The sequence below is a fragment of the Mycetomoellerius zeteki genome, unplaced genomic scaffold (genome assembly GCF_001594055.1).
Source record: "Mycetomoellerius zeteki isolate Tzet28-1 unplaced genomic scaffold, Tzet1.0 scaffold228, whole genome shotgun sequence".
Lineage (NCBI taxonomy): Eukaryota > Metazoa > Arthropoda > Insecta > Hymenoptera > Formicidae > Mycetomoellerius > Mycetomoellerius zeteki.
This window is the reverse complement of record NW_017257203.1, coordinates 2,473,499-2,487,876: the sequence shown is the minus strand read 5'-3', so window position 1 is coordinate 2,487,876 and position 14,378 is coordinate 2,473,499. Positions and strand designations below refer to the sequence as shown.

The 14,378-nt window shown below is 31.3% G+C and overlaps 1 protein-coding gene across 7 annotated transcripts in view; it reads right to left on the bottom strand.

Annotated features, from left to right (window-relative positions):
• Positions 1-12,483: 12,483 nt before the first annotated feature.
• Positions 12,484-14,378, bottom strand: part of Syt7 (Synaptotagmin 7) — a 175,727-nt gene continuing 173,832 nt past the window's right edge. For all 7 annotated transcript variants that reach the window (XM_018449026.1, XM_018449029.1, XM_018449027.1 and 4 more), the window contains one exon: positions 12,484-14,155. In XM_018449026.1, the coding sequence (XP_018304528.1) occupies positions 14,055-14,155 (101 nt within the window). In that variant the 3' untranslated portion in view covers positions 12,484-14,054. The remainder of the gene's footprint in view (positions 14,156-14,378) is intronic.

The window sequence follows — 14,378 nt, the reverse complement described above, 5'->3', positions numbered from 1 at the left end:
TTCGAATAAATGGGCTATTTATCGACGAACAATTGAATTCTAATCGTTTAATTTAAATTTTAATCATTTTATAGCCGTGTGCCAATCAAATTTTCGACTTCCATACGATGCACAGAATACAGAAAATCCGGGTTTGTATTCCGGTTGAAGTAATATTTTTCGCAATAAATTATTCGCATATTTAAGATTCTTATTAACTTCAAATTATTCTTATAAAGATGCTTATTACATCAAAAATTATTAAATTGTGTTTTCAATTTCAAATTGTTTGTTAAACAATTGTTAAACAAAAAATTTTTTTCTTCGCAACATTAAAGTACTCTTGAAACTGTCGTTTAAAAAATTTTTTTAAATCATTTATCATTGATAATGACCCGATAGGAATCGAAACATCTGATCGGTTTGAAACTGTTATTATGATTGAATAATAAACCACCGCATGATATTAAGTTCACACCGCTATTTTTTACAGTGTTTGTTTAATCGCAGATTTCTATTAAATAATTTTTTTTTAATTACTAATTACTAAAAAGATTACAATAAGAAAGTGAAGCATTTTCTATTTAGCTCGATCGCTTCACCACGACAGGTGCTACAGTTTATGACGAGATATTATGATTTATTACCAGATATTAGGATTATTATTGTATATATATTACGGTTACCACTATATACAAGATGTTCTGAACTTTTTTCTTGTGGCCAGATAGAGTTCGAATAAACTGAGTCGAAAAGTCCTCTACCATTTTGCAATTTTTGCAATTTTTATTACCCAATGAACAAAATATATAAAATGAATTCTTTAAAAACATTTTTAAGATATTTTACAAAAAGTTCTAAAAGATATCTTAAAATTGTCTTATACATAAATTTTACTTGTTTATTCGGCAATCTTTGAAAATTAATATCTCGTTAACTATTGCAAAAATTGTAAAATGATACAGGACTTTTTGATTCAGTTTAGTCTGGTCTACCTGCTCACAGGCGGTTTGCGTCAAAAAGCTTAGGACATCTTGTATATTAAATAACCATAAATAAGATGGATAAGTAATTTTTCATTCAAATGTTAGAGAGCGATTTTTATTAATGTGTTACTTTTGGAAAAATTGTTATATATATTATTATATATATATCTCTTTTTGTAGTATAAAAATTAAAGCGGGTTACATGTATATGATTAAACTTCTTTCAATGGGTGTATTCAGTATTACAACCACTCACTGAGCGTTCAATGAGCTCTTGCATTTGATTGGCATATTTCGTTAAATCTAAAAATATATAGACAATAATATAATAAGATAGAAAGACCGCTTATGTCAACTACAATACTTTAAACTAAGAAACGCCACTAACGGTCTGAACGTTAAGATGTTGAACTATTCTAAATTCATTTTAAATGAATCTAAAAATATAGACCAAACGGATACAAGAGCTCACTGAGCGCTCAGTAAGCGATCATAGTACTGAATGCACCCATTGAAAGAAATCTGATCATATACATGTAAACCGCTTTAATTTCTATACTACAAAAAGAGAGATATATATATATATATATATAATTTATAACAATTTTTCCAAAAGTAACACATTAATAAAAATCGCTCTCTAACATTTGAATGAAAAATTATTTATCCATCTTAAGAATGTATAAGATAAAATTGAAAGATATTCTTATGTTATATTCTGTTAAATTTTTCGAAAAAATGTAATGTGTGTAGGAAGTCTAATCTGTTTATAATGTCAAATGCATATAGAATTCAAAATTCAAATATTGAAAGCGCAACGTAAATAGAGAAAAATAGTTGGATTATATCTACATTATTTAAAATTTAAAAAAGCATGACATATTTGATTTCTTTTTATTACTTACTTAGTTGTTGAAGTGTTCAAAAAATGTATTTATCCATATCTATAAATAAAATTATATTGACTATGAACAGATAAAATACAAAACTTATAAAGCTAAAATAAAATTAATTGTTTAAGTCAATCATTTTTACATTTTAACACATATACTATTTTATATTGTCCCATTTCATTATGAATATATATATTTAATGTGTAAACCATGGTTACACTTGACATAGAAAGTACTATATACGGGGAAATAAAAAAAGTAAATGATAAATAATTACTCGTAGTGCAGTAAAATGGATAGAAATTCGCGTCTAACTTTCAATACGTATCTTGTATTACAAAATCAATATTAAAATATTTTTAAATTATTAAATTACTTTTGCATTACAAAAACCGTTAATGGCACATGCGAGATAACGATGCTTGATCACTATCATCTAGATATAAAATATGGACAACAAAGTACATGCTGGGTATTTTTGCATTAGAAATGCCATTTAAAATGTAATTCTATTTAAAATGCTAAATGTAAAATACTTAAAAAAATGTATATTAAAATATATGTAAGGAAAAAAACCATTCTGTATTTGAAAACTATTTAAAATATCTATTTACCCATTTTACATATAAAGTGGATTCGAAAAACATTTTGCATTTTAAATACATTTTTTAAGTATTTTATATTTCGCATTTTAAATGATTACCCAACCCTGAAAATACAATTATATAAATGAATCGGTTGTGTATCAATCTGAACATTTTATCCTAAACAATCAATGATTCATGGCACTCCATGGCTCATGATATCGCAATTTTATTTCTAATGCGGAAATGACAACAATTTTGCAGTTTAAGATTGAAAAAGAAAACACGCGTGCGTGTATGTAATTATATGCACTTTTTCCAATAATAGAACTGTAATGTAAATACAACCCAGATAACAAAAAGTGTAAAATGAGGTGATAAGACGTTTTTTGCATCTAAAAGATGACTTAGACGTCTTATGTCATAATTTTAGACTTTGTGTTGTTTGGGAATATACTTTATTTTACATTTATAACGTTTTATAAATATATTTTATAAATATAGATTATTTATAAAGTATTGAATGTAGTATGATTGACAATTTTGGAAACTAAATAAATAAAATTTCAATTAAAAATTTGAGAAGTGAATTTAAATTTAAAATTAAACTGAATAACACATTTGTAATCATTCTGAATAATGCATTTGAAATCAAACTGAATAATGCATTCTTAATACATGAATAATTGGAGGAAGTGATAGACGAAAATAATAAATAGTTTAACCCTTACCCAGCAAGAAATGACTCATCGAATTGACATCAAATTGATGTCAAAGTCAATGAAATTGCATATTTCGAATCGAAATATTGCTCGAAATTTGAAGCTCATTTCGCTGTCTATGCTTTATAAAAATAATAATCGTTCAGGAAGATGAATATATTCATCGCCAAACTTTTAAACAAGCAAATTGTGTAATATTTATTAGGACATCGATATTTCATCATTTTAATACGGTTCGAAGTTATTTCAATTACCTCTGAAAACAAAATTTTTTAAAATGAAATTGTTATTATTGTGTATTAATTATTATCTTTTATTATTAAGACGAAGTCTTTTTTGTTTTAATAAGATATAATAGTTTAATATATATATATAATAATAACAATTTTATTTTAAATATTTCTTGTGTTATATACAAATATCGAATTTAACAAGTAATTAAAATAAATATAAAGTAATTAAGGTAAGAAAGTAATTATTGTTATGACATGTATATATAAATTCTTATATTTATTAATATATAAAATTATGTCTATATAAATTAATATATAAAATTATGCTCAAATGATAAAGTCTTTACATTATCCGTGGCTGCTAATACAATATAATTTTTCATTCATAAATTTCATTTTATATAATGATTACAAGTGTCATGTGTATATAAAAAGTGAATCTCGAAATAATTTCGAATTGATATCGATGATGAAATAGATGATTTAACAGAAAGTTTAATTACAATAGAATTTTCGTAATCTATCATAAATTCGCAATAAGAGCGAATCTCTGGTGTAATTGATCGTTTCCATCCGAACTCCTTTTGATAATATTGAGTTATAAACAAATAGATGTCAATGACGAATAAATCGCTTTGTCATTACCATTCCCTAGCTTAATTAACAAATACTAACGTAATTTTATTTCCATCTAATCTCTTTAAATATTAATAATATTAATTTGTCAGCAGAAGCACGAAATTAAGAATAGTTATTGTAGAAGATATAGCGCTGGCGATGACTTGATCGCAAACGTTTGCTTAGCTCAGCGTTAGGGTATTAGACTACAGTTCTAGAGATCATAAGTTCAAATCTCATCGGCAATGCGTTCTCAAAAATGAATTGTAATTAATAAAATACATGCATTATACGTAAAACAACGAAGACAGCTGATTAAACAAAACAAATAATCATAAAAAAATTATTATTTTTCGTTAAAATATTGTATTATTGTATTGTTTAGAACATCGAAAATTCATTGAAATCGAATCGTTCTGAGCGTCAAAAATTCATCGAATTGAGTATCACAAATTCATCAAAATCGATGAATATTTCGATCAATTTTCGAAAGAATTTTTCGATATCGATTCGATATAATTTCGATGAGTCATTTCTTGCTGGGTTACAGAGGCAGTGGAACACACACATCCCACTTTTGTCCTCTATCTTTTTAATTTTTCTTTGACATTTAACTATCAATATGTACATATTGATATAATTTATACTAATTAATCGAAATCTGTGTGCCAATTACATCTTATTGATGAAAAATATTTCAACAAATGTTTGAACCACGAATGTATAATTTGTCGGACATGGTCATATAATTATATAATAGATGATTATAGATATTTCAATGTGCAAACAGACTTTAAAACAATGACTAAACAATATGTATGCTATTATTTCGCAAGTCATCATAAGACATTTACTCTCTGTTGTCAACTATTTAATTTATAATGTAAAATATTGAGTATTAGTTTTTAATAGTTAAATATATTATGTTAATCATTACTTATTTTATTTGCCATTTCCAAATTTTTTTGCAATCTCAATGCATGGGCTATATATTAATTGTGTAGAAAAAAGAACTGTTGAAATATACAGGTAAAGGCTTAGGTCTTTATTGTAGGGATATACAATTTGTTTCTTAATGTTCAAGTTACCTTCAGTAATAATAATGTTATCACGCTGACACGTATGCGCGATTTAGGTAGCAATAAAGAGAAAAAAAAACAGCCAAAATAGTTTATGTATTCGGCCGTAAAACAAATTCGGGTTCAACATATCCTCCCGAGACTCAGCGTATATTTTATACATCACATTTTTGTCTTTGCACGATTAACAGACGATTTATTTCCTATATTCAAGCTGTATAAAAATTTAAATGGTTTGCAATATGAAACTGCCACATTTTCCTTAACAATAGTGACAGGTAATAGTAAAGATATGTAAACATAACTTTTGCAATTGACACCTTAGAAATTGTAAAATTTACATTTTATGTAAATATTCTTTATATTTTCATCTATTTGCTGCTCTTTCTCTCTTCTCCTCTTTCTCTCTCTTCTCGTCAATGAGTAAAAGCATATAATAATATATGATGAAGTAAACCTAAAAAATGTATATAATTCAGTTTTTGTTGCACAAATATTTATATATATTTACACCATGTAACGTATGTGATATATTGGGATGATACATGCATTTTGGCGTAACTTTCATAAGAAAAGTATAATGCCTATTATATATACTATAAAAATAATTAAGCTAAAACTTACAAATATATTAAATCATCACTACTTCTTGGATCCTAAACTATATATCAAAACGATATTAACATGCATGTCACTAAAAACATAGCGTCAGGTCTCAGGAGGATGTACACAAAACGCGACTCGGATTTCAAGAATAGAATCTTTATATCTGCTCTCTTTTCAAACAATTCATTAGTATTCATTCATCTTCCTCTGCGGCGCTCGCTATTCATATTACGCGTTTTTGAAGCAACACAGACGGATCGGAAGCTATTAATTACAATATCGAATCTCCGGATTGATCTTCCTAAACCATCTTCCCAACGTTTCAATAAGCTTATGATCCATACACGAAAAATTAATAAATCCATCGGCGCTCGCTGATGTGTCTACATAATTGTGCATTGACTTAACACTTATGATATATATATGTACATACACGTATGCAGAGATATGTTGCTGGTTCACTGTCGCAGAGTTTGTCATTTGACGGAGAATAAAACTGAGCCGCAGGTAAGTAGTGCTAATCCACATATTTCTTAAAGTAACATTAACACACTGTGCATTACATTTCGATTGTGTCTGAGAGCATATGATAACAAAAGATTATATATATTCAGTCTACTTTCAAGGTCAACAAAATTATTTTTACTTAATTAATAATTTTTTTAAATATGGATAGAGTTAATATTCAATTATCATTCCGCTAACTTTACTGATATTTTGGGGATAACAAAAAATTGATTATCGAACGGAAAAATAATTTTATTATGTTTATTAAAATCCAACTCGGGCGGAATACTTCATTTACGTATTTCGCCATGTAAAAATTCATTAAGTACTAATGACTATCGTAATAAACTTTATATTTGTGTTTAAAATTAACGTTAAAAATTTACCATTATATAATAAGAATATTTTAAAAATATTTTAAGAATTTTTTAAGAATTTTTTTACATCCAGAATTTGATAGGTATATAACAAAAATAGAAGATTTTTAAAAAGCCTATAAAACTGTTATGAAAGTAAAATAATTTTTATTCATTAAAGCATAATTAATGTGTTTTATTTATCAAGGTATAATTAATATGGATAAGCATATCCTTCCCGCCGCTCTAGATGATTACCCAAACAGAACAACAAGTCGCAACAATGTCAAAATGACATTAAAATGAATCGGAAATAATTGAAAAATGACTTTCAATGATCATTTTGAAGTAATTTTGACATCATTTTAATATCATAATGACTTGTTGTTCTGTTTGGCTAATAATAAGTCCATTTTGCTTAGACATTACAATCTTTTAAGGATGTGTCCGTCGAATAATATTTAACATTTTGTGCTCTCGATGAGTTGTTCTAACAAAGTATTTCCTAACAAAAATTAATCACTCGTTCGATTTTCTAAATTAGAATCAAAAATGGTATTTAAACTTCAATATACCATCCTTGTTTTGTTCCAATATCATCCAAAGAACTTTTTGAAAACAAAACTTCAAGAAATAGAAGTTATGTTTTTCTGCCAATTTCATATCGATATTGAATGAAATCTTACTTTTTTACATTTAGTTGAGATAAATATAAATATCAAGAGAATTGACATAATAATCTTTCTCAAGTATTTTAATGAAAAAAAACTTCAATTTTATTGATCTTATGTATGTCTTTGCTTCTTCTGTACCACTCGGATGATATCGAAATAGATACATTAGTTTATAAAAATATTGACCAAATGCAAAGAATTTGATACGAGTCCCTGATTTCCGGGCTCGATAGAGTAATATATTACGTATGCACTCTTCTCAGAAGGGTTGTAGTGCAACAGCGAACCACTATCGGAAGGTAAAATGGCTCCTTTATTAATATCTAGTACGAATCACGGTACATTTTTCGTTTGAAATCATCAGTTTTGACATCATCACGTGCAAGAAATTGCATTTTTAAGCTGCTTACAATTGAGGTAATCCATGATATAAGGCCCACGTCACTTTCCACTTCGTACTATCGCATACACTATTCGCGCTAGTGATATTCTCGATACTTCTTCTCTCCTCCGTCACCCTAAAGTACTTAGAATTAATATATTTTGCAAGCCTGCGCAAACATAAGGTCGAACATCGAACGTTTTCGGCATATCCGCCGCAATCGCTTTACTTGTTTATCTATCACCTTTTCAACTTATCATCAACTATATTATATATACTATAACTACGCTTCGACATATATGTATCACGATACGGATTAGTATGTCTAACACACACGACATTTCGCTTTACACTAAGTATTTAAACATTACACGTTCAACCCAGTCTATAACAAACGTTAAAACCATGGTAGTGTAAAGGTCGGACGATGAGAAAGAAATCGAAGATGTGGTGGTGACCATCAAGAAATATGACAAATTATTGAAATGTTGAACAGAATGATGAGAAATTGCAAATAAGTCGTCGCGGAAATTGAGTTATGATCCAGCAAAAAGTTCAAGGAACAAAAATTATCAATTGAGGGATATAAAGAGTAGGACTGGGCATTTTTGCGTTAATAAGTTTTGGCGATTTCTTAAATGATATCTCACGAGTTTAGCAATGGTTACGTTTCCACCGAATCCGAACTGTTCGACTTGTAAACAGTCGGATACTCTGGAAAAGCGATGAAATTTTTTCCACTAATGCGAAGCTGTCACGCGAATGACTTGTCGATGCAAAATCGATTAATTAAGAAATTTAACTTCCAATAAATCGATTCTATTCCAAACCAAATTACTCAAAACAAAACCTAAAAATATGGCCGGATTTAACTTTTAAATCAGATTGAAGTTTATTGGATTATAACCGATCTCAATATAGAAACATTAAGCAAATTTTTATCCATCTGCGCGTCCGTACCTCGAGTACAATAAATATTTATATCACAGCGCAAAAAAATATATACATCCATAGAAAAAGAAAAATTGAACGAAGAGCAATGCATAAAAAAAAACTCAAGTGGGAATGCAAATTTATTTCAAGAACATCAAACATGTCAGAGTTATCGTCTCCTCGCTACGTGCAGATAATTATTCTATTCTATATCGTGGATTATTCGTGTACAAAAGATCGAAATGTAAGTACATCTTATTCCTTTAATCGAATCGCGCTATGCATAATTCTTTTGCCTTTGTTAAAACATATATGCATGACGTGACTGAAGAGTGATCTTACGTATTACATATTTTTTTGGCACCTTGTTATATTTTCATATATTATGATCGTTCAAGAAATGGCCAGAAAGACTGTTATTTTCAGAGATACACAAACGACATAAAAATGTTTTAATTATATAGTCCTACTTATTATGTTCTCATTGAAATAGAGAAGCCAGGTGAATTATAACCGAATCTGAGAAAAAAGCAAATAATGTGAAAGATATATGACGACAGGTCGATATACATTTTGCCGCCGAATTCCCATAGACTGAAGTGAAAAATCTATCTTAAGCATAACAAAAGATATGGAGGAAACGACTTCGAAGTACATGTACCGAGGGCGACTGAGAAAAAGAGAATTGTATCTTTTACGCTTTTTTATTAACACTCTGTGTAACACGCGAAAACGCTAGAAACGATCCTATGGTATTTAACGGTAGAAGGGAAAGGGGAGGCTCTGCTAAATATTCTCACGGTAACGGACTTCGAAGTATCCATGCTTATAATATATACCATCATTTTAACGTAATACTTAAACCGGGAAACACTCTGTATCTTATATACAATGTATACAGGCTACGACATACAAATATTAATCTAATCCTTGTGCTACTCGATACTTCCGCATAATAATATACCAATATAACCATTTACTCACATGTTGCGTGTACATATATATGTATATGTATATGCATATATGTATACATATATATATGTATATATACACATATACATATAAATATAAACATATACAATATACATATAGTAGACTATTTTATACTCGCTCCGTGTTACTAATCTCTACGGTATCCCCTCTCTTCCGCGTGCGCGGTAGAAGACTATTGTAATTACGAAAAATCGGCAACACCTTCGATCCAAATGTAACGCTTAAAATGTAAAAATATTTCCGGGATATATCTGTCACGATTGCAAAAGGAAGGTGTGGGAAATGGGGCACGGATGAGGTGGGAATGGGATTAATCTTGGAGGGGGGGGGGAGTGTAGGTAAATTCTTTAATAATGATACTGTTTTCTCTTTCTCTCTCTCACTTTCTCTCCATCTCACGCCAAATGTACACATAAAAAAGAAACATACTGTCGGCTCTCAACGGCAATCTCACGATATCCTGATATCTGCGGTATTCCACCGATCGTTTATCATATGCGAGGGAACGTCACTAATTGTAAAGCGTCACTCACACTCGGAAAGTTTTCCGAAAGAGAGTCTTCGTAACGCTATGTCGGTTGCGATATGTACATAAGTTTGCGAGTTTATGTATGGTCCAGCATTAGCTGGCGTTGTCGTCGCGACTAGAACTCGTAAGAAACAAAGAACTAAAAATGTTAGAGAACATGGAAACAGATTGAGCCGCTTTCTTCCATTTTTCTAAAGGAAGTTAAGTCCTTACTACCATATCAATCACTCGACGCTGTTATCCCCGACAAACAGCAATTTCGTTCGGTTGGCTCTCTGCAGTGAATCGTGCTATAACGACAGATACTTTCCGCCGATTAACTTTCCGAACACAAGCGACGCTCAACGCTAAACTTGGTTTAAACACAACATGGATCGTTCGTCCTTTTTTATTTTTTTCTTTTTCTTTTTTTCTTTTTTTTAGATTAACGGCGCACACTCTCCGAGTGTACCGAGCAAATTCGCGCGTGAATTTGACTCGTGTTTTTATATTATTGTTAACAACAGCAGACTATCAGGTATAACGTAACAGTATTTCCTTTCTCTCCCCGATGTTGGGTACACCGGTCGCACTTCGGCGCGTGAATATTTCCAAGGAATCGCCTTGACTTTATCAATACAAAAGTGCCGTCAAAAATATCTCTCCCTTACCAGACTTTTTAGTAATAATCAGGAGTCGCGCGAATAGGAAATTCGTGTGTTACTCAGATAATCACGAGCAACGCTAACCAAAAGCGTAACTAACAAGGGAAGGTAGGGATGGGCAAAATCGATCAATCGTATCGACAAACTATTTTTTAATTTTTTAATTCTTCTTAATTAGACAGATGCTTAATTAGACAGATTATTTTTCTCAATTGTGCTAGTACTGGGATATTGACGTTCCACAGAATCGTTAAATTTCTCCAAGCAAGATAGCCTATATTCCTTTCTCACTTGAAGAAATTTGACGAAATCCTTATAGCCAATCTCTGATTAAAGGGTCTCTACACAGAACTAACTCCACATACTGAATGAATTATCGTACAGTCAATAGTTGAATAGCAACTTAAAAGTAATTGAATTAATACGTTAAATCTAGTATGGTATGTACATACCATATGTATTTAGTCGCTGCTCAACTACTGTTCCAATTGAATGAAATTCTAAAATTCATGAGTACAAAATATTTGCATAAAAGTTATGAACATTTAGTTATTTTTTTTTATCCTATTCATCTTTCGATTCCTTTATTTTATTCCTTATACTTTCAAATCAGATATTTTTTTTACACCTTTTAAATTTTTGCATGTTTCACGTATAATAATTAAAGTGACTGGTTGTCCATGACAACCAGTAAAACTGATTAGCTAATTAATGCCCATCCCTACCAGAGTATCGCTTGTCTCCTACGAACTATCTCGAAACGTTTCGCTCTTGTTTGAAGAGACGCGCTTTGATAGTAACAGAGTTATTATTTTGCCCGTTTCTTCGCATTCTCGAAGCATCCTACATCACAAACATCAATGTTGGAAACTACTGTAATATTTTGAATTTTCCACCAGATTCGAGTTCTTTACGAATCTGGCGTTATTTTCATAATTGCACGTATACATCGAAATTAATCACGTACTTTCGTGGAAAATGGCAAAAGAAAACTCGGATGTAAAACCAAAATAATCTGTAGCCGAAGTTAACTCCTAAAATCCAGTAAAATCGGATTGTCCCTAAAAGTGATCGCTTGTACGCAGCTATAGCTTGTAAACAAGGTCGTTCCGATAGAGTTACGTTCAGTTTCAAAACTTTGTTAGCAAAATAATTTTAAAAGCCACATTGGACGTAGATCTCGATACAATGGCAAAGACTAATTTATTTCTAACATCTTTTTAAATACGACCACAACAAACGTATGTTTAAGTAACGATTCCTGAAATTATTTCATAAAAATAATTAATATTAAAAAATAGAAAATTTAATTTTTTAATTCTTTAATTCTTTTAAGTTTTGGAAAATACATAAAAACATTACATCTATGTACTTTTAAATATCTGAACCGTTAAATCAAAATGTTCATATTGAAAAATTAAATATAATCTACTTTTAAACAGAGATAAAAATGACATTTGGATTCAGAACTTTAAATGGAATAAACATTTTTTAAAAACTATAACAATCTGGAATGTCACAGCTAAAATATACAAATTTAAAATAGTGCTGAAAAGTTTAATTAAAATAGTGCTGAAATTTGCTTACATTTTTGCATTTATACAAATCAAGATGACCAAGTGTTTCAAAATGTATATCTATTATCAAATTAAAATCGCTTTAGAAACCGCTGTTTAAAACAATAAAATTGAGAAAATAATTTAAAATCTTCCTAATTTATTTATGGACATAATTTTGATCGTAATTTTTTAAAAGATGATCGTGCTTAAAAATATGTCATTAGGAAATTTCATTGGAGTATCCTCGGGAAGGAGCAAACTTCCAAGAAATTTTTCGTACATGTAATTTTGAGGCTACAGATGCTAAAGTGCGAGCAAATTATATTTAAATAAAGCAGACGTGCAGATTCGTTTGTCGTCGTTTATTATAGCATGTTTGTACGAAATTTTTAACTCCTATAACGATCAAAGTTTGGTTATATAAACAATAAGTCTTCGCGATATCGACAGATCCTGGTTCACGCAATATATCTTAATACATAATAATAACGTTTAATAGAAATATAAACGTCTTGAATGCAATTTGTAACCCCGCCATTACGCTGACGTGGTATTCATTGTTTAAGAAAGCTCGCCGGCTTTACAGTTCAGGTTCCATTCTCTTGAGATAATCTCTTGTAATTAGACAGTTGAAGGAGCAAGTAAAAGAAAGCGATACGTAATGTGTCGATCATTGTTTTATCGCCTTTAACCTCAAGTCAATTGTCGCAGTAGCAAAATTTCGTGCTGTACGCAGATTCTCGATCCATGACCAATTTTCAACAAGAACTATTACATTGCTAAACTGATATCACTGTCGTAATAACGCGAATTTTTATCCACAAAAATATCACTCTTCCTTTGTAGAAGAATGCGATGCATATCTCATTCATCTGCTTGCTCCTTTGATTTTAATATTCCCAGTTCCGACGTGTTTTCGAGCGCGCGTAGACTCAAACAATATAAAAGCCCGGCAAAACGCCTACGGGACGATTTAAACGCGACGTTCTATCAAACATTCGCGCAAAACTGACGAGCAAAATGCTCGGGTCGTTCGTCCTGGAACGAACGATCAATTTTACCTGCGGTATAATATCGCAGATCCCGTGTCAAACACCGCACCGGGCGGTAATGAGGCGGACACGGATAAGAAAATGGGAGGAAGGGATGGAGAAGAAGAGGTTGAGAAAATAAGAGGAATGGCACCTGATGTGCCTGGAGAGGCTGCCCGGAAGACTGAGTCTTCAGCCCGTAACCATTTGCTGTGTCCCTCCTCTTGCGGATGCGGCCGCCGTCGATGCGACTATTAATTTCTGCAAGATCTCAACATATCTCGTCACTCTTATCGCCTAATGTCCTAGCCGATCGCATCGAAACACGCGTTTAGAACGCTCGATCGCACGCTCGAAACGCTTGACAGATTCACCATTATACTAGTAATAATGACAATTCATCACGTACGTTGCTCGTTAATACACAATGATAGCTCAACAACAGGCGATAATGAGAACGTCTCGGATTTCTAATCGTGATTAACACGTAATCGGCACTGCTCCCCGACGACCAGCGTCGCTAAGAGCACTCCGCGCGATGCGAAGGAGGATGTTGTACAGTCGTCGATGGGTACGGGTACTCTCGTCGAGATCGGTTGCGATCGGGTGAAGGATATCGAGCAAAAGAGGAGAAAAAAAGAGTTGTTTCATTAATGTAACTTTGACGGGTGACGCACCCCAGGAGGGAGGGGGAGGAATCTGCCCGACAGAATATCATTTATCGTCGATCAGGATAAGCGTGTCCTTTACTCGGGCTTCAAGCGATGCCACTGCACGATGGTCTGCCTCGGCTTTGTGATCATGTCCTGCCAATGTTTCGTTTCGCTCGCGCCACTTCCATTTTTTCCTGCAAAGGAAGTTACGCTGTACATTGTACACCGGACTCCAATTTCAATCTGCTATTTGTTTCTATGACGTTTAATTACAACGGTTACTTGACTACACTGAAACGTTACTTTAACGCAAAAAAGACTTCGAATTTCAAACATTAAACATTTTTTAGGACAAAATGCAACTATTAAAATTTTGGGTAGTTCAGGTCAATCCAAAAGTGTGGCATGTCGTAATAA